This window comes from Coenobita brevimanus, chromosome 62 (genome assembly GCF_032717465.1).
Source record: "Coenobita brevimanus isolate Jiangsu-jjx chromosome 62, ASM3271746v2, whole genome shotgun sequence".
NCBI classification, from domain to species: domain Eukaryota; kingdom Metazoa; phylum Arthropoda; class Malacostraca; order Decapoda; family Coenobitidae; genus Coenobita; species Coenobita brevimanus.
In genome coordinates this window covers 40,362,405-40,383,178 of record NC_137015.1, presented here as the reverse complement: position 1 = coordinate 40,383,178, position 20,774 = coordinate 40,362,405, and the positions used below count along the sequence as shown (strand labels likewise).

Here is a 20,774-nt window from a genome sequence, read left to right as displayed (position 1 = left end):
AAGACCTTACCTCGTCGCCCCTTTACTCCTCCTGAAGGCATTCCGAATAGCTGACACATCCGACCGCAACCGACTGACGATCTTCTTGGGTCTGTCATCGGCTGGGTCCCTGTTAGGCGATGGTGTGCCTCGCTTGCTGGAGCCAGACGAGCCAGACTTTGAGGTGGTGTGTCGCGCCTCCATCAACCTCTTCCGCCCCAGTGACTGGAGGATTTCCTGTGAGGTGGATGAAACTTGGTATCTAACTAGTTATCTCTGAGTCTACCCGACTTCTGTCAATCAATCCATTATTCTATCTTATCTATCCATCCATGCCTCTTGCTTATGAGGATGAAGAATTTCCTGTGCAATGGAAATGAGGTTACAAGTTATATTCCCTTTCTGTAGTGCATATCTCTATATACTCATTTATTGTAGATGCTCAGTCCTACCCACTCCTGTAGAAAGATGCCCCACACCAAGAGAAGTACCCTTATTCACTTACATCCAGGGTCTCGGCTACTGTATGTAATGATGAACACCACAACAATTTTTAACTGTCTAACACCAGGTCCTCTTGATTTATGTTACTCCACTTGGCTCTTTTCTTGCATGTTATAAATGTCTGACAGTGAGTCATCCCCTCATAAACCACTTCACTCCAATTTGCTGTGTTCCATACAGGTCTCTCATATACATACTTGGACTTCCATGATTTAAAACTCATCTTTCCACCTCTAGACCTCCCACTCTCTCTCACTGCTTCTGATTCTCATCTGTAAAACCTCATCAATCTCTCTTCACTCATTCTCTCCACTGGATATACTGTACCATTAAACACAATCTGGTCTGCTCTTTTCATTATGCTGACTCCATTTCCACAACTCTCTCTTACACAGTCATTTCTCTCCAACCATCTCATCCACACAAACTGTAATTTGGTACTTTATTTTCAACAGTTTCATTCTCTTCTAGTCACTAAAATTAATGCCCACACCTCTCATCCATACAATAGTCAGCAATGCTGGACATTCTAGGTACACATCTCAACCTGAATAAACAAAGATATATCCCTCCACACAATTCTCAATGCTCCAAATACAGTGCTCTTGCCCCTTCTTTTATCCTATGGTTAATCTCAGGTCCAACAAGTACAGTTTCTATTTACACTGAATTTATTCTTCCACCGAAAAGCAGTGACATCCACACTTCTATGTCACATATGCCCCAACAACAAGAGGATTTGGTCTACAGTGGTGGTCAGTATATTTTTCATTAAATAACCATCCTTCTCTTTTTCCTTTTATTCTGACCCTAATATTAAATCTCAAAAATTAACAAGATCCAAAAACAGAAAAAAGAAAAGTGTGCTTGATTCTAAACAGCTGTAATACTTAATGCCTTGACTCAGGTACCTAACCCCTCTAGCTCAAAAAAGTCTCCCCTAAACAATAAAATCAAGACCTCTGTTGTGATGGGGTTAATGAACACTGTCTCGAACTCCTCCAATTCAAATACTCTCTCCTAAACAAAATAAACTACTGACGGCAACAACCAAATAAAAAACAGGAAGCAAGAGATAAAAAAAATAATAATAATAAATCACTGAATTGAAGCACTGAATGGTTAGTGATGAAATGTCCACTGCCAACACATCAGCCTCTCCCCAACCCTCAAACACAATAATCTCTCATTTAACACACCGCTACATCTGATTAGCCTCTCATATCATGCCACTAATTAACCTGGCAACACTTTTCATGCCATTATAACTGAGAGGTCAGGATGTGTTGTGAACAGTGGTGGCTGATGCAACTCACACTACCAATTTCACCAATAAATTCATTCTTACTGCACCAAACTGTGCACCATCCTTATACATATGACATCTTCATATACAGGTACTGCTGATAACCATATCACACTGTCCCACCACCAACCTCACCCTTGTTTTACTCTCACCCTGACACACCCTCCCTCATGTCCTCCCATCCCACCCCCATACAAATTATTATTTTCTCTCACTAGGGATAACAAGGCAGTTTTCTCTTCAAACAAATTTCTGTATAATAACACCTACTGTGGCAAGCAAAATGTCTCTTTATACAGGGGCTACAGCAAGCAAATCCCAACAGTCTCCTTCCTTTACCTATCCCCTTCCTTTTGCTCACCTTCCTCTTATAACTCTCAACCCACTGCTTCTGACTATCAGTACCCTAGGCCTATATTCTCATAATGGAAATTCCCTGGCACCTCTTCCTTGCCAATTCATTTCTGATCGTGGTATGTTAACTATACCTGTATGCTTTTTATGCAATAAATTATTGCAGATATGGCAATGATAAAAATAACTTGCAATAAATCATTGTTGATAAAGAAATGACAAAAATAACATCCAAAATTATTTTCATTTTGTTGCTGTTGTTGCTTAATCCTAGTCTGTCTTGCCAAACAATTCCACTGACCACATCTAAGCAACTGCTTCTGTGGGGTCATCCTACAGGTACAGTACCGTACAGTTAATACACCATGTAAGGATCTATCATCCCCTTGTGGCAGACACTGCCTCACCAGGGTCAAACCAGAATCCTTCCTATGGCAAGATGCTGGAAAATATGAAGAGGTTTGGCTCCCAGGCGGATGCTGCAGATGCTCCACCCAGGATGCACAGCACCACAACATGTAGGTCCCTCCCCAGCACCTGCTAAGAGGTAATATGCAAAATATATTACTAAGGAAGAGGCGCTAGGAAGCCTCCTAATCAGACAAGAATACATGTGCCAATGAGTGGCTGTGCCTTACCTGAGCCTCTGGGTAATCCTTCATGGCCATCAACACATCCTCACGGGACAATGAAAACAACTCCGAGTAACCCACCGATCGCACGTCTGCTGTACGTCTGTGGGAAGAATAGAGTTTGCAGAGGCTTGTGAAGGAATTTTGGGGTGAAACAAGGAATACATCAGGAAAAATGGAAAGTGATAATATTAGTGCTGATGTGTCCTGTGATAACGTACAATCAAAAACAATTATTGGTATCCCTCCAATGAAGCCATGGGCTGTAAATAGTTCGTTCACTCTACAAAGGATCAATTTCCAAAGGAGTGGTAGAGTGAAGGTGAGTTTAAAATAAAACAATGAGAAAGTCAGTGGAAGGTGGCAGGTCAGGAGGGTACCAATTATTGATTTCATCCATACTCCTATTAATTTAAGGATCTGGCTGAGAATTAGAGCAGGACTGCTCCTGGTCCTGCTGTTGCTGAAAACGATAACTGAGCCCAGCTATTATGTTCAGTTATTGATTTAGGTGTCCCGCTAATTTTGTAACTATGTTAGTATTCTTGCCTGCTACACAGAATGATAAAAACAAGGGAATTCTAAACACATCCTCCTCCACACTAACATAACTACAAAACATATACATGTATCATGACACACTGCAGCTCATGATTATAAAGTACATAATGTAAAAACAAATGTGTTTGCATATTAATGAAGTTTACTGTAATACTCCCCTTACACCAAAACCAGCTCAGCTGAACATTACTTAATCCAAACTTTTTTCATTTATATTCAAACAGATGGTGGTATTCTTAATCATGATTATAACTAATATTATTGCTTACTTGTTGAGGTCATCCACACTGAGAATGTTATTATTACCTATGGCAATAACCAAAGTAAAATTCCACAACTAAAATAACAAAACCCCATCACAACTACAACTATTACTAACTTATTAAGGCCTACCACACTGAGAATGTCACAACTCCACAAATAAGACAATAATAAAGAAAAACTAGACAACACAATAACAAAATCACAATGAGTTACAACAACCACAACACTTATTACTCACTTGTTAAGGCCATCCAGGTTGAGAATGCCAATCTCCCCAAAGAAGTCCCCTGCCTTCATAGTGGTGAGCACCTTGCCTGTCTCACTGTGGGGACACAACCACACATCATATTCATAGAATGGTAATCTCATGGGCAGAGGGGGCTACCTAGCACATTTTTTTTAGCAAATTATTTTGCATACAGCACATTAATATACTCTTGTTTGTAATTTATATACAGTACTTTCACTACTGACAGATTTCACAAATACAAGAAAACAAATAATCATTGTATCATATGCAGAAATAGACTGGTAAGGAAGAGAAGGTACGGAGTCTCATCAAGGCTGATCTTAGCCACAGCCTTCCAACACAACACCCAACAACCATGACAGCCTAACTGGGGAGTGCAATAACCCAAGTGAGGGGTGTAAAAATCTAGCTGGGGAGGGCAGCTTTGCTCTCCCCAATCCTTCCCCCCCCCCCACCAATGTTTACAAATCACCTAACACCGTGCATATGTGAAGACTGAGCCTGAAAATAAAAATTTTAGCACAGTAAAATTTTTGGCAAATGTGTACTGGGTTGGACAGGTGCATCAATGGGCCTTCCTCCTCAACCAGTCTACGCTGTGCCTGTTGATGCTTTTAATTCCTACAGCAACCAAACACTTCAAAACCAAGCTAAAGTAAGTAACATGAACTACTGTATACATCTATCTATCTATCTATCTATAAATATATATAAACCACTACATATATATATATAAACTCAACCACTAATATAGTTCATTCACCAACTTGGCAGAAATTATCATCTTTTTGCAGTCTCTTTCCTGAAGCTCACTGTCAGAATAAAACAAAACTATGTACATGTACCCTTTCTACAACATATTCTGGTAGGTTATTCTATTTCACAATGTCATTAACAGAAAGACATTTTTAGTGCAATCTACGGTAAGTTAATGAGAGAGAGAGAGAGAGAGAGAGAGAGAGAGAGGGGGGGGGGCTATCTAATAACAACTAATTAGACAAGGTACAACACACTACACCCTAACTACAGCTGTTGTAATGAGAATGGAACACTAGGCTGGCATCAGGGAGATAGGGAAAGATTGGATAGGAGAGGAGAGGAAAGGGTAAAATAGGATAAAGCAGACTGAATTAGGGCTGGCATGGATAGGATGGGATGGGAAGGGATGGGTTAAGCTAGGTTCAGTCAGGCTGGCTTGAGTTGGGTTGGAATGGGATGGGTTGGGATGGGATAGGCTGAGTTGGAATCGAACAGGAGTGGCTGGGCTGGGCTGGGTTAAATTGAATCTGGTTGAGTTGGGATGGGATGGGATGGGATTTACTAGGTTGTTAGGGCTGGCTTGTTTGGCTGGGTAAGGTTAGGGCTCAATAAGTACATTAAACTAAGATCAGGCAGTGTCATTTACAAAGTCACTGGCTTTTGAGAAGGTCTGTGATCTGGAATATGGCTGCTGTTCAAGATTAATGAAATATATCACAATATCCCTTGTAATAATGCCCTGCTTCACAGATATGTTATAGCCTATGGTATACATATTATCTGCTCAACAATGCAACACTTTAATTCATTAATTTAGCAAATTGGCTGGACTTCATTTGCTCCATCTACTAGATCTAACCATGCTCATAATCAAAATTCTTGTAAACATCAAACAATTTTAATCAGCTCTGCCAATACATGCGGTGCTGTCAGGGTGAAGTTAAATTACCTCCAGAACAGTCTTCATTACCACAAAACAATTTAGGAATCTAGCTTTTCCCAAGTATGCAACTTTTTTATGACATAATACAGTATTTCCTTCCTCCGACCAAAACAAATTCACCGTTTGCTCACACACACTCCCGAGGCAGCCAATTACAAGCCACCTCTATAAGAAGCCCTTAACTGTCTGAATGCTGATTAGATGCCTCCTCTTGCCCATCTACAGACATGAGCCAATCAAAAGGCAGAGGGCGCCACGCCAAATTCTTTCGACTTGTGATTGGCTGCAGATTTTTTCTTAAGATGTTGGTGCAGTCATGATGTTTGTTTATTGTAAGTTTTTCAATAACTAAACCATATACGGTAATAAAAAACCTAAACTTAAAACTCACTAATCCAATCCATCCCAGATCAAATGTAACCAAACCTAATCCAATCAGATCTTACAATATAACCCACCTAAATCTACCCAAACCACTGCAGGTACCTAACTTACTATACCTCAAGCCAAACCTATCTAACCTACCTTGACCCAACCTAACAGTTTAGCTCAACCTATCTGTATCTAACAACCCAATCTAATCAAACCAAATGCCAACAAAAATTTAACTATGACACTGAAACTACTAAAGCAAATCTAGTCTAGCATCACCTATCTACACCTCCCCAACCCAACCTACGTACCCTGCCCACACCACAATTGACCTTCAGATACGTATTGATCTATTCCTGTCAATACCAGTCATAAGAAATTCACATCACCTAAAAATACCACCTTGCAACACCTACTCTTATCGATCTCACTTGCTTTCACTCCAGGTGTTCTGTATTGCTATATTCAACACTTACTTCTATTTATATTTATACGTAGTCTTTTATTTTGTTAGCCTTGGGAGTCATTTGGTGTGAGAATCATGTCTGAATAAGTGGCATAGGAACCTACATAACACCTGTTCATTTGCAATTTATTATGCACATTACACCTTACCATCCTACTGTGCGTTGCTTACACAGTATTCATACCAACACAGTTTGCATTAGCAACATAAAGGGGGATATCAGAGAGTACTACACAGACTAAATCAATATGAAATGGTTATTACCAAGCCTTCCAATGCCACTAAGAATATGGTCTTTCGTTGCCTGGTAAGAAAGTAAAGTGTATGGAAGAGGTGTCATAACTTCTCCCAAAACCACCTAATATAGTACAGTACATAGTATTTTGTGGCCTGGTGTGCTACTCTTTCACCTCCTGTCACCTCGCCTCACCTCATCACGGTAAATGATCGACTAATCACTGATAATTATCTACAATCACATACTAATTGCCTCAACTGACCTGAATTGGCTAAATTGGCCTGGTAATGATCCAACCTTACTTCTGGTTGCCCCAAATTACATGACATCAACCCATTTTCACTTTTTCAGCCAGATTATGCTCTTCTTTTTCTGGTAAACACAGTACAGTACAAATTTATTATGCTCAAGATACAATTGCATCAATGAAGGGTATAATGAAAGCTAGTAAATACTCCCAGGCTGAAAGTCTCTCCTGATTTAAATACAACCATGTAAAGATAACAACAATGTCATATTTTAAGACACATGACAGTACTGTATGGACTAGCATCAAACACCCCTAATGTGATTTCAAAAGGCCTAGCTTGACTTCACATGCCCTGGACTGACCTCAAATGCCCTGGACTGACCTAACAATGCCCCGGACTGACCTAATGACCTCAAGGATGCCGTCAGCGATAATGAACATCTCTCTCGCCACCTCGCCCTTGCGGCAGATGAGGTCACCTGGCGTGAAGATGTACGCCTTCATCTTCAGCACCAGGTCGTGAAGGAACTCTGGCTGGCACTCCTTGAAGATGCTCACCTGTAGGATGGAAGAAAGGAACTGGTGAAGGAAGAGAAGGAATTAACACTGGAAATATGGTGAAGGGGACTAAAGGTAGATCATTTTGTTAAGGATCTAAATATTACAGCAAGTCAAGAAAATATATCAAGGTGGGGGGAAAGAAAATAAAGGAAGGAAGGAGAGTAGAAAAGGATGATAAAGAAAGAAGGAAAAAGGGAAGGAAGGAAGGAGGGAAGGAAGGAAGGAGGGAAGGAAGGAAGGAGGGAAGGAAGGAAGGAAAGAAGGAGAGGAAGGACAACAGATGGTGTTAAGATGTATGCCTTCATCTCCAGCAACAGGGTGTGAAGGAACTTCGGTTGGTACTCCTTGAAGATGCTCACCTGAAGATGTGAATGCGTTAAGGAAGGAAGGAAGGAGGGAAGGGGAGAGAGAGAAAGAGAAAGAGAGAGAGAGAGAGAGAGAGAGAGACACACACACACACACACACACACACATGAAAGGACAATTCAGTGATGACTATTGGCCATCAAGGAGAATCATAAGAAGTGGGGGAGTGAGTGAATGAGTGAGGGAAGGAAGAATAGGAAAAACAGAAAAAGAATCCTAAAAAAAAAAAGAAAGATGGAAATGAAAGAAGGAAAGGTGAACTATATAACAAAAGAAAGGCTTGCTGAAAAAATGGAGGAAAGGAGAGAAGGAATGAAGGATGAAAAAGTCAAAGAGGAAGGAAGGAAGATGAGAAACAAGAAAGAAGAAAAGAAACAGGTAGGAAGGAAGGAAGAGAGAGGATGGAAGGAAGGGAGAAGGGATGGCAGGAAGCAAAAAAAAAAAAAAAAAAAAAAAAAAAAAGAAGGAACAAGGAGTGGAAGGACGGAAGGAAAAAAAGAGATGAAAGAAGGGAGGTGGTAATTTTGTTAGAAAGAAAAATTCACCTCCACGTTCTCGGCCTCCTCCTCCTTCAACCATCTCAGTCTCCTAGTCAGTCTCTCATCCTCCATTCACTCACACACGCGATCAACGGAATAAGGGAAACAAATGAAGACTGACGGGAAGCTAAGAAAAGAGCAAGAACAATAAGCGAAGGAAATAAGGAAAGATGGATGGACGGACGGACGGACGGACGGACGGACGGACGGATGGACGGATGGACGGACGGACGGACGGACGGATGGATGGATGGACGGACGGACGGATGGATGGACGGACGGACGGACGGATGGACGGATGGGTGGATGGATGGATGGATGGATGGATGAAAGGAAGGATGAAAGGAGGAAGGATGAAAGGAAGAAGGATGGAAGGAAGAAGAGAAGGATGGAAGGAAGGAGAGAAGGATGGAAGGAAGGAGAGAAGGATGGAAGGAAGGAGAGAAGGATGGAAGGAAGAAAGCAATGAATGAAAGAAGGATGAACGGACGGGAGGGATGACAAAGGATGGAGTGAGTGACAAAAGGAGAAAGGGAGGAAAGAAGGAAGAAAGGGGGGAATAAAAGAAGGAAATGAATGAATAAATGATGAAAATGAATGAATGAGGGAAGGAAGGAAGAGTGGGGAGGGAAGGAAGGAAGAGTAGGGAGGGATGGAAGAGGTGTAAAGAGAAGGATACTAAACAGGATGGAAAGAAGGCTATGAAGGAAAGGAAGGAAGAAAAGGAGGAAATGAAAGAGGCAGAAAGACAAATGGAAGTGAGGGAAAGTAGAAGAAATTAAAAACGAAAAAGGGGTAAAATATAGGGGGAAAGTGTGAATGCAGGAGAGAGAGAGAGAGAGAGAGAGAGAGAGAGAGAGAGAGAATGTAGGGAGGGAAAAATGAGCAGGTGTAAGGAAAAGGAAGGATATCAAAGGAGGGAGGGAGGGAAGGAGGGAGAGTCAAGAAGGAACTCTGGCACTCTTTGAAGATGAAGGCCTGAGGAAGGAAGGGAGGGAGGTAAGGTGGAGGAGGGAGGGAAAAGAGGAAACCTGGTAGAAGAGAAACGAAGTAAGAGATGGGGAGTGAGGAGTAGGGAGGGAGGGAGGGAAAACAGGAGGGTGAAGGAATACTTAAAAGAATATGATGAGTAACAAGAGACATGAAGGAAACGAATAAAGGAATTAAGGAAATAGAATGACTGAAGGAAGGCAAGAAATAGTGAAGGAAGGACGTGTAAAGAATTAGATGAAACAAAGGAAAGGACAATTAGGATGTGAGGGAGGGAAGGAGGATGAAAGGGAGGGAGGGAGGGAAGGACATCAAGACATATGAAGGGAAAAAAAAAAGGAAGAAGGGAAAGGACGACTGAAAGAAGGGCATGCAAAGTAAAAATGAAAGAGAATTAGGAAGGAAGGAAAGGACAGCCAGACTCTGATATACACAGGAAAAAAATAATGGTTGAAAAGACTGAAGGGGAGATGGAAGACGTGCGAAGGACATTGAAGGAAGGAAGGACGGAGCTATGTTCAGTCAGGGATACTTCATTATAGGTTTATTGATCTGTATGGATTGATACCTTCCTTCCCTCCTTACACATGCATCTCTCTCTCTCTCTCTCTCTCTCTCACTTTCTTACTTTCTCTCTCTCTCTCTCTCTCCATCACCCCTGCCCACCCCACACTTAATCTCTCTCCCTTCCCTATCTCCCCTTCCATCTTAATTATTTTACTGCTCTCTTTCACACCCATTTACAATTTAATCTCTCTCTCTCTCTCTCTCTTTCTGCCACCAACAAAGTGGCGTCTTAAAAACCCTTTATGCTTAAAGCTGCCCATAATAAGGCGAGAGAGAGCGAGGCTGGATGGATGGATGGATGGCGGGAGGGGGAGGGGGGGATAGTAGAAGAGAGAAAGGAATAGAAAGATGGAGGAAGGGAGGGAGGGTGGGATGGATGGATGGATGGATGGATGGATGGATGCATGCATGCATGGATGGATAAATGGATGGATGAATGAATGGATGGAAATGGACTGATGGAATGAATGATGGAAGGGCAAACAGATTTTTTTAGAGGATAAACAGAGGAACGAAAAGCAGTTTGGGGAATAAAGGAATTCTGATAGGCAAAAGTTCTGCAATATGGCAGTGTGACAGTTCAGTCATGAGCACTACCAGATGCCAACACAGCACGGGGAAAGGCGTGGTGTGGAGAGGTGGCGCAATGGATGCAACTTTGTCTGAGCATTTGCCATAAAAGTATCTGTAAACAAATGTAAGGTAGGCAACATTCTTCTTACTTGTAGGGGAGGTAGCTCACTGGTAACTGCTGGGTTATTAATTACTCTTACATCTTTGTTCTGAATCTGAAGTATGGAAGGAACGAAGGACAGCTATTAACAATCATGGCTTTACTTAAACCTTCGGGTACTCAGTTTTAATATGAATGATAGGCCTATAAAACAAGTGTCCAATTTCTGTCTAAAAAGCCCCGCCAAACCAAACACTGACACGCCCTCAACAGAATCTCTCTCTCTCTCTCTCTCTCTCTCTCTCTCACACACACACACACACACACACACACCTCACCATACTCCTTAATACTATACTGTCGTGAGAAACCCAATGTTAACGTCATGGTAAATCAGAGGTGGAAGAGAAAAACAGGTTAGATATATTACACACACGGCTTGGGCTGGCACACGAACACTGACTTTCAAAACAATCACTGTGTGTGTGTGTGTGTGTGTGTGTGTGTGTGTGTGTGTGTGTGTGTTTAGACAGATAAAAAGACAAAGCTATTACTGGCATGAGTGTAAGACCAGCGCCAATTACTGCATTTATTACAACACGTTCACTTCAACAAAGATACCAAGACCCTTTCAACTCTGCTGATGCCCAAGTGTGGTCTGACTGGAGGGATGATTTGACTAGTAACCAAGGAGACTCATTCCTATATCTGAGGCCCATCAAATTTTATGCATCCATGGCCCAGTTCCCTCAGGTGAAGAGAGTACATTAATCCTCAGACCTCTACATGTTTCCCTGTGGCGTGGAAAACTGTCCATCCCCAAGGTATGTGGATTAAAATGATGGTGAGCAGGTGCAGGAAGGAAGGAAGGAAGGAAGGAAGGAAGGAAGGAAGGAAGGGAGGGAGGGAGGGAGGGAGGGAGGGAGGGAGGGAGGGAGGGAAGGAAGGAAGGAAAGGAGAGTGAGAGGGAGGGAGGGAGAAGTGGATATGAGGAGGAACGGAGAGAAGGGGGAAGGGAAGGAGGAGAGAATGGATATGAGGAGGATGTAGATGAAAGGAGAGATGGAGGGAGGGAAGGTGGGGAGGAGGGAGGGAGAAGTGGATATGAAGAGGAAAGCAGAGATGGGACGGAGGGAGGGTGGGAGGGCAGAAGGGAGGGAGAAGTGGATATGAGGAGGAAAACAGAGATGGGAGGAGGTAAATATGCAGTTTTATTTGGTCCTTCCTTCCAGTTTGCTACATCACCTCCCTCTTCACCCTCTTATATGCCTTAATTACACACCCATCCACTACCATCTTACAGTTAAGGAAATAGAGAGAGAGAGAGAGAGAGAGAGAGAGAGAGAGAAATTAAACGTCAAAAGATTAGACCATTCATCTCCAGGATAATAACTGTTCCAGGCACCAAAACACATTCTCCTAATTAGGTAAAACTCTCCCACGCGAAAAAAATCACACAGGAAAAAAAAGACAATCACCACCACCATTACCATCACCACCACCACCACCACCACCACCACCACTACCACTACCACCGCCATCATCGTCACCACCACCATAATCAGCTTCATTACCATCACCATCAGTCATCGTCACCACCACCATAATCAGCTTCATTACCATCACCATCAGTCATCATCATTTTCACAATCATCATCACTATAACATCCTCAACCATCACTATCATCATCACCACCACCACCACCACACTCATACTTATCACTATCACCTTCACCATCACCACAGGCATTAAAACACCTTAAAACACACCAAAAACACCAAACAGAAAACAAACAAAAGCAAACAAACAAAGCCCTGATCACTCTCGCCAACCTTCACAACGCGAGTGGTAATTAAGTCAGTGCCCCAATACTCAATATCTATCTATCTATCTATCTACTCTTTCTCACTGCCTCATCAACTTTTCATCTATCTATCATTTACCTTTTCTCACTACCCCGTCTATTCTTCATGTTTGCCTATCTATCTACACTTTGTCTCGTTAGCTATTTCCTATCTATCTACCTATCTATTTACCCTGTCTCGTTATCTTTCATCTATCTACCTATCTATCTGCCTTTCTCATTATCTTTATCTATCTATCCATCTAAGCTTTATCTATCCATCTATTCACCATCCATCTATCTTTTCTTTGTCTCGTTACCTTTCTTCATCTCTCTCTCTCTCTACCTATCTACGTTAATTATCCATCTATCTACCAACCAATTCATTCACCCATCCATTTATCTTCACATATCCTTTCTCACTGTCACATTAGCTTTCTCCATCTCTCTCTCTCTACGTTAATTATCTATCTATTTACCAAACTATTTATCCATCCATCTATCTCTCCTCACCTGCCTCATATTCTTTCATGTATCTATATACAGTATCTGTATCTACTTACCTATCAATGCATCTATCTATCGAACTAATTATATATCTACCTACTTATTCCCCTATCAATTTTTGAACCACCGTAATCTCTCTCTCTCTCTCTCTCTCTCTCTCTCTCTCTCTCTCTCTCTCCATCCCTACTTCTCTTTCCACCTCTCACTTTTTCACTTCTTCCATTTCCTCTCTTCAAACCTTTTTCTCAGTCTGTCACCTGCCACCTCTCTCTCTCTCTCTCTCTCTCTCTCTCTCTCTCTCTCTCTCTCTCTCTCTCTCTCCAATACGCGAGCCGTAATTAATCAACTTTTTATATCCGTCTTACGTTATGGTGCTGCACCCATCACCCACCAGATGGAGTTGAGTAATGTGTGTGTGTGTGTGTGTGTGTGTGTGTGTGTGTGTGAGAGAGAGAGAGAGAGAGAGAGAGAGAGAGAGAGAGAGAGAGAGAGAGAGAGAGAGAGAGTTAACGAGGCCCTCAGTTTGAAGAGGTTAAGTCCGGGACAGTTGCAATAATAACCCCATTTCACATTTTCTATTTTTACTTTATTTTTTCTCTAATTTTTTGCACATTTTTCCGGTGTCATACCATCCATCATTCATATATACGTTTATCCCTTCAATTACATTCGGTATTTTTAGATGTGGGAGCGGGCCTGTCCGTCTGTCACTCGCTAATGATTTTCTGAAACAAGGCGCTTCATTCCCACAGAATTTAGCAAAGTTACATATTAAGGTTCTGAAGCTCCAGCATTTTTAGTACCTTATTTGTTTATTAAATTCCAAAAGTTTATTATATTCCAATCATCAGATTCCAAACGTTTATCATATTCCAAACGTTTATTTATTCCAAACGTTTATTTATTTCAAACGTTTATATATTCCAAACGTTTAACCTGTTCCAAACGTTTCTTACATTCTAGACGTTCATTATAATCTGTTTTCATTGTGCTAGGACAGACTTTCAAGGTGGCTGTGGTTAGATACGGCCTTCAATAATACCGTCATTGCAAGAGGCCATTCGTATGAGTAAAATTGCCTTAAAGTAAAAAGAATATAATAAAAATACAGAAAATAAAAAGATAATAAAAAGATGGCACAGGATCCAAGAGCACTGTGTATTGTGTTTTTAAAGTATATATGCTAAACACACACATGGACCCCAACGATGTCTTTCTGATCTCTCGCTTCCTGTCACACACACACACACACACACACAAACTTTTCCATCTACCATCCTCTCTCCTTCCCTTCAGCCTTCTCTCTCTCTCTCTCTCTCTCTCTCTCTCTCTCTCTCTCTCTCAACAACAAAAACTTCAATCAAACATACTCCCGCTCTACTTTCCTCAATAACAACAACAACAACATAGCGAGTCAAAGTTTTCCCTCTAAACTTTCCCAGTGAAAAATAAAAAAGTCCTGACAGAAATAAAGTTCATCATCATCATCATCACCACCATCACCACCACAATCATCATCGTCATCACCATCATTATCATCATCATCACCATCACCATCACCACCACCACATCAATCATCATCACCATCACTACCACCATCACCACCACCACCACAATCATCATCATCATCATCACCATCACCATTTTCACCATCACTACCACCATCGCCACCACCACCACCACAATCATCATCATCATCACCATCACCATCTTCACCATCACTACCACCATCACCACAATCATCATCATCACCACCACCACCACCACCACCACCATCAATCATCATCATCACCCTCTTCGCCATCACTACCACCACCACCACCACCATCATCAATCATCATCATCATCACCACCACCACCACCATCCATACCTTTATAACACACAGTGGTTAGTGAAGTTGTATGCTGTCTAAAAGGACACTAGTTCAATCCTAAGCTGGGGCATGAAGCACTTATATGAACTCAATCCCATTAAAACAGACTTTATTCATTTTCCATATTGCCCATCGACACATCATACCAACACCCTCACTAATACCAATACACCAGTTCTGAGGGACACACCCCTGGTATGTATTCAGTATGGATGGTGATTTTCAGGCCCAAGTGGTTACATGTGTAGGTGTGTGGCATGTAGGATTGACAGGCCTCTGGGAACGTACTGTTGGACTCATTCTCTCTCTCTCTCTCTCCCTCTCTCTCTCCAACAGCAGAGTGAACCAATTATCTGACTTCCTAAGAATCAAATGAAAGGCCCTGGTATAATAAAAACTTTAAAAAAAAAAATATTAAACGAAGTGAAGATTAAATGTCAGACGAGAGAGAGAGAGAGAGAGAGAGAGAGAGAGAGAGAGAGAGAGAGAGAGAGCAAAATTAAAGCTAACTCGAAGCTATTTTTCAACTCTCCCAACGTGAAAAAAGTGAGTAATGTGAAAGCTCTCCTTACTCTTGAGAGGCAGGAAAAAGCACTTGGTAAAATAAAAAGTGCAGAATTAGCTCTCTCTCTCTCTCTCTCTCACACACACACACACACACACACTCTCTCTCTCTCTCTCTCTCTCTCTCTCACACACACACACACACACACACTCTCTCTCTCTCTCTCTTTTACAACAGTGACTGAAACAATTCTTTTCCAACATCAACAAAGCTAGTTTTACACACTCCCTCAACACCCAGCAAAGTTAAAGAAATTAAAGCTATCTCTAACCTCCTCCCAAGCTAAATTTACACACTTCCTCAACACTCAGCAAGACAAATGAAATTAAAGCTATCTCTAACCTTCTTGAGTGTGAGAAATTAAAGCTATCTCTAACCTTCTTCAGCATGTGGAGGTTAAATTAAAGCTCTCTCTAACCTTCTTGAGCACGAGAAAGTTAAATTAAAGCTATCTCTAACCTTCTTGAGCACGAGAAAGTTAAATTAAAGCTATCTCTAACCCTCTTCAGCATCAGGAGGTTAAATTAAAGCTATCTCTAACCTTCTTGAGCGTGAGAAATTAAACCTATCTCACCTTCTTGAGCGTGAGGAGGTTAACGTGTAGAGCCAGTTCCGTCCTCAGCTTGTCTGGTAGGAGGCCCAGTGCTGTGTTGATGTCGCCACCGCCCTGTATGCGACCCCTGTTGGGATGTGTAGGGGTAATTAGAGAGAGAGAGAGAGAGAGAGAGAGAGAGAGAGAGAGAGAGAGAGAGAGAGAGAGAGAGAGAGACTGGTAACACCTGGGGAAACCTGTAAGTGTAAAAAAAAAAAAAAAAACATAAGCTGATACAAGTTAAGGTTAAGCTGATATAAGGCAATGAGTCGGTAAGCTGATAAAGAGAGTAAGCTGATGTGAGTTAAGCAGATATACGGCAGTAAGTTAAGCTGACATAGGCTGATAATGATAGGAATTTAAGTTCTAGGAAAAAGTAAATATGTGCATAATAATAATAATAATAATAATAAATAATAATAATAATAATAATAATAAATAGAACCAAATCATATACAAATCCCAAAGCAAAAAAGCATCAGCCTCTTACAAGCAAGAGTAAGTGTGAAAAGTGGTCATAAAAAAAAATAAAAAAATAAAATCAGTCTCTTCCAAGCAGCCAGCCACACTAATACCCTTCACCCCCCCCCCGTGGCTCAATGAACTAATTAACCAAGACGGAATTACCCAGGTGGACAATAGGCACCGATAATTACCCATGAGATACACCGACATCCACTAATTAACCCTTTCAGCTCCACGACGTATTTTACATATGCCTTACTGCTATTTCCAGAGTATTATATTGGGCTTAAGGGTGGCTTGGAATAAAATGAGATGGGTAAAGCCCTAGTCAGTACTTTCATTACTACTACTACTACTGCTATTACTACTCCTACTACCACTGCTGCTGCAGCTACTACTACTACCACTACTACTGGTGCTACAATTACCATCTACCTATATTTGTCTATCCATAACTGGACACCTTAATACTGGAAAAGGTCTGTCTATGTATCTATTGCCAGACGCCTCCATGTCACCCTGTCTTCCACTGCCAGGCTGACTCTCTCACTCCCTCTCACATACTGTACATGCCCCTACACTCACACATAATTGTCTCTCTCTATGGCCAGATGTCACAATCCCGCAAAGGGTTGCTGTTTGCCTGAGTTAGTTGTTACATGGGAAGGGGCACTAACCCTCCATCAGTTCACTTGATTACATGTACGAACACGTGTTTTTTTTTTTTTTTTTTTTTTTAATGCGAGGAAGAAGGAACCAAAGGCCATGAGCCCGCAATAAGAGTTCCCTCCAAGAAAAAAACAAAATACAAGAGAGAGCCAAATTCAAGATCCATTCATTTCGAGATGCCTGGACACACTGCGTTTGAAAGACTGGAGATCATAGGCAGCAGGAAATACAGACAGAGGGAGACAGTTCCAGAGCTGACCTGTTGCATAAATGAAGGACTGGGAGTAACGGTTAACTCTTGCATTAGAGTTGGACAAAAAAGGGATGAGAGTTTGCTGCTAAACGGGTGCTACGCGCCCGTCGTAGAGGTGGAGGAATGCATGCAGACAGTTCAGAGGAGCAGTGACCATTAAAGTAGCGATAGAAAAGAGATAAAGATGCAACAGTGCGGCGAAGAGACAGAGGTTGAAGGGAGTTAGTCAGAGAAGGAGAGTTACTGAGACGAAAAGCCTTTGACTCCACCCTATTGAGAAGAGCTGTATGTGGGGAGCTTCCCCACACATGAGAGTTGTAATCCACACAGGGGCGGATAAAACCCCTGTATAGAGTCAACAATTGTGCAGGGGTAAAGAAAGAACGGAGTCGGCTTAGCACACCCAATCTCTTGGAAGCAGATTTTACAAGAGATGTAATATGATCTTTCCAAGTCCTGAGTAAATGAAACCCCAAGCATGTTCAAGGATGATGCAAGATTAAGCTGAATATTATTAAACATTAGTGGGTATACCTGTGGAAGATTTTGACGGGTTGATAGGTGTAAGAACTGAGTCTTAGATGCATTAAAAACAACAAGATTATTTTTACCCCAGTCAGAGATACAAGCCAAGTCAGACACTAGGTGTGCCATAGCCTCATCCCTTGTTTGTTGAAGTAACTGCTGAGATGGGCGTTGCGGGAACCGAATGGAAAGGTGAAGGGTGGAGTCATCAGCGCATGAGTGGACAGGGCCAGATGTACAGCTTAGAAGGTCATTGATGAATAAAAGGAATAGAGTGGGTGATAGGACAGAGCCCTGAGGAACACCACTGTTGATAGATCTATGATGGCCGTCTACAACAGCGGCTATAGAACGACAAGAAAGGAAGCTAGCGATGAAGGCACAGATAGAAGGATAGAAACCGTAAGAGGGCAGTTTGGAAATAAAAGATTTATGCCAGACTCGATCGAAAGCCTTTGAGATGTCAAGTGCAATGGCAAAGCTTTCACCAAGTGTTCTAAATGGTTTCCTGGTTTATAGAAAACCATTAAGCTTGTCACTCAATGTAAAGCCACCTGGAAGGGTGGGAGAAATAGGAAGAGTGGAGGGTAGACACAGAAAAATAATGATAAAGGTGAGGGGAGAAGTAGGGAGCACTACATCAAGTGAGTGGATGATGGTCACCACCACCTACCACCATAATACAATTGTCTGGTGAGAATTCAATTAACAACATAAAAAAAAAAAAAAAAGGTCTTGGGGCTAAGGGGGCAGCAGCCAGGGATGACAATGGGCCTAAATAATTAAAGAACCACAATACCCAGTAATAAAGTCTGGATAACCAATAATTTGGGCAGATGAAATAACTGGGGCATTTTCAAATGAGCTTTATAGAAATTCAAATACTTCTCTAGTTGCCGCGAATTCTCTCAGTTAATACAATGTAAGTACTTGGAGATATTAAGGATAAAATACCTGATACGTGACCCGAGCAGCAATTGTAGTCACTCTAATTATATAAATGAAGTTAAAAGGCAAAAATAAACTGGTCCACAGGGTACCCACCTAATCCCAAGTAAACCAACCCATTTGCTCTGGATGTCAACAAAATTAAGTGCTCCTCTTGTTAACAAAGCAAAGTGAGTGGAAAAAAAATCGTGCCCCACATGTAAAAAAAGTCACATGCTTCATATGTAAACAAAACCACACTGTCCATTATAAACACAGGTATCTGGTCCAAAATAAACAAAGCCATATGGGGCAGTAAAGAGGACCATATCTAGACCAATTACACAAAAACACAAACGTAAACAAAAACACGTACTCAAATGTGAACAAAATCTCGTGCCAATGTAAACAAACCCACGTGATTCAGGCTTAGTGAAAGCCCACGTGATCCAAATGTAAACAAAATCACATGCTCCAGGTGTTAAAAATCACATGCTCCTAATGTAACCAACTCCATCTGATCTTGTATAAACAAAACCATGCAAACCAGACTGGGGACCGTACCTGGACCAAGAGTAGTCATACCAGCGTTGGACCCGCCTCTGCATGGCCCGCGGGACTTTGTGGTGACGCATGTAAAGCTTGGCACCGTCCTGGGAAGAAAGTGGTGAAGATTTCAAGGATGTAAAAAATCTAATATTTCTACTACTACTACCACCACCACCACCACCAAAGACTAGTTTATTTACTACTACTCTTGCCATTCATCAGTACCACTACAACAACAATCTGCCTACTATACTACTACTACTTCTATGTTATTATAAAAAAAAAGAAAAAATCTACCACCTCTTCATTCCTAACTGCAGTGAGTCCTCGTGAAATGAAACTTGCTGACTTTCAATAACACAATTCTTTACGACACTGTTCAACCAAGGCACAACTTCATCATTACTACTATTACTACTTAGAAAATAAAAGACAGATATACTACTACAAAAATGGAGAGAGAGAGAGAGAGAGAGAGAGCGCACCATCGGAAATAACAGCAAGCATGGATCTAAAAATAATAAATAAAAATAACCAGCCCTGCCAAGCTAACTAAATTACATGCAAATAAAGAGCGTCGTGTCATTAATTTGGGCCGACAGTGCAAGCTTCACTTCATTCACTCCTTCATTATTCATGTCTGTATACAGGTACATGCAGCCTTTTCACTACCATGGTTTTTTCTGTTTTACTCCAAACTACCAATTTTCTTCACTTCAAATAAATAAATAAATAAATAAATAAATAAATAAAATGGCATCCTACAACTAGAGGGTTTATCAATGTAGCCTATGATTCTCTCTCTCTCTCTCTCTCTCTCTCTCTCCAAAAATCTCAATATCCTCACCAAGCATTTCTATTTCCATACATCCTAACTCACATGCTGTTAATCTACCTACCCACCTATCTATCAATCTATCTGTATTTACCGACATTCCAAAAAATGGTAGAATTGGAGTTCCCCCGAGCTAAGCCCTGTATTGGACTATATAGCCCCGCTAGGGTTACAGGAGGGAGCTACCCCTCCCGGCACGGCAGCCCGGGCGAGGCTCGAACTTGCAATCCCCCGATCACAAGTCCAGCGCGCTACCACTGTGCTACCGCGCCCCCCAGACCGACATTCCAATCTCTATTTAGCTTTCTACTTCTTTATTCTCTCTCAATTACTGACACACATTTCTGACCTACCATAGACATAAAATCTTTTCCTAATTTACCAATCCATCCACCTATGTATATCTGTCTACCCACTTATCTATAGCTATCTATCTACCTACCAACCTACCTTCCTACATATTTATCCACATATCCCTCCATGTATTTAAAATAAAACTCTCTCTCTCTCTCTCACTCACTTACCAGCAGCCTCTCAAACTCAAGTCTGTTGGCATTGCGATTCGTGATGACGTTGCCCACTTGACCTGTAACAG

General features: G+C 41.5%; 1 protein-coding gene across 1 annotated transcript in view; it reads right to left on the bottom strand.

Annotated features, from left to right (window-relative positions):
- LOC145404049 (uncharacterized) overlaps positions 1-20,774 on the bottom strand; it is a 191,575-nt gene that overhangs the window by 63,236 nt on the left and 107,565 nt on the right. The window contains exons 9-15 of the mRNA XM_080275654.1: positions 20,704-20,765; positions 19,360-19,448; positions 15,939-16,044; positions 7,282-7,436; positions 3,839-3,922; positions 2,782-2,878; positions 11-216 (exon numbers count right to left, since the gene is read on the bottom strand). Of these exons, the coding sequence (XP_080131780.1) occupies positions 11-216; positions 2,782-2,878; positions 3,839-3,922; positions 7,282-7,436; positions 15,939-16,044; positions 19,360-19,448; positions 20,704-20,765 (799 nt within the window). The remainder of the gene's footprint in view (positions 1-10; positions 217-2,781; positions 2,879-3,838; positions 3,923-7,281; positions 7,437-15,938; positions 16,045-19,359; positions 19,449-20,703; positions 20,766-20,774) is intronic.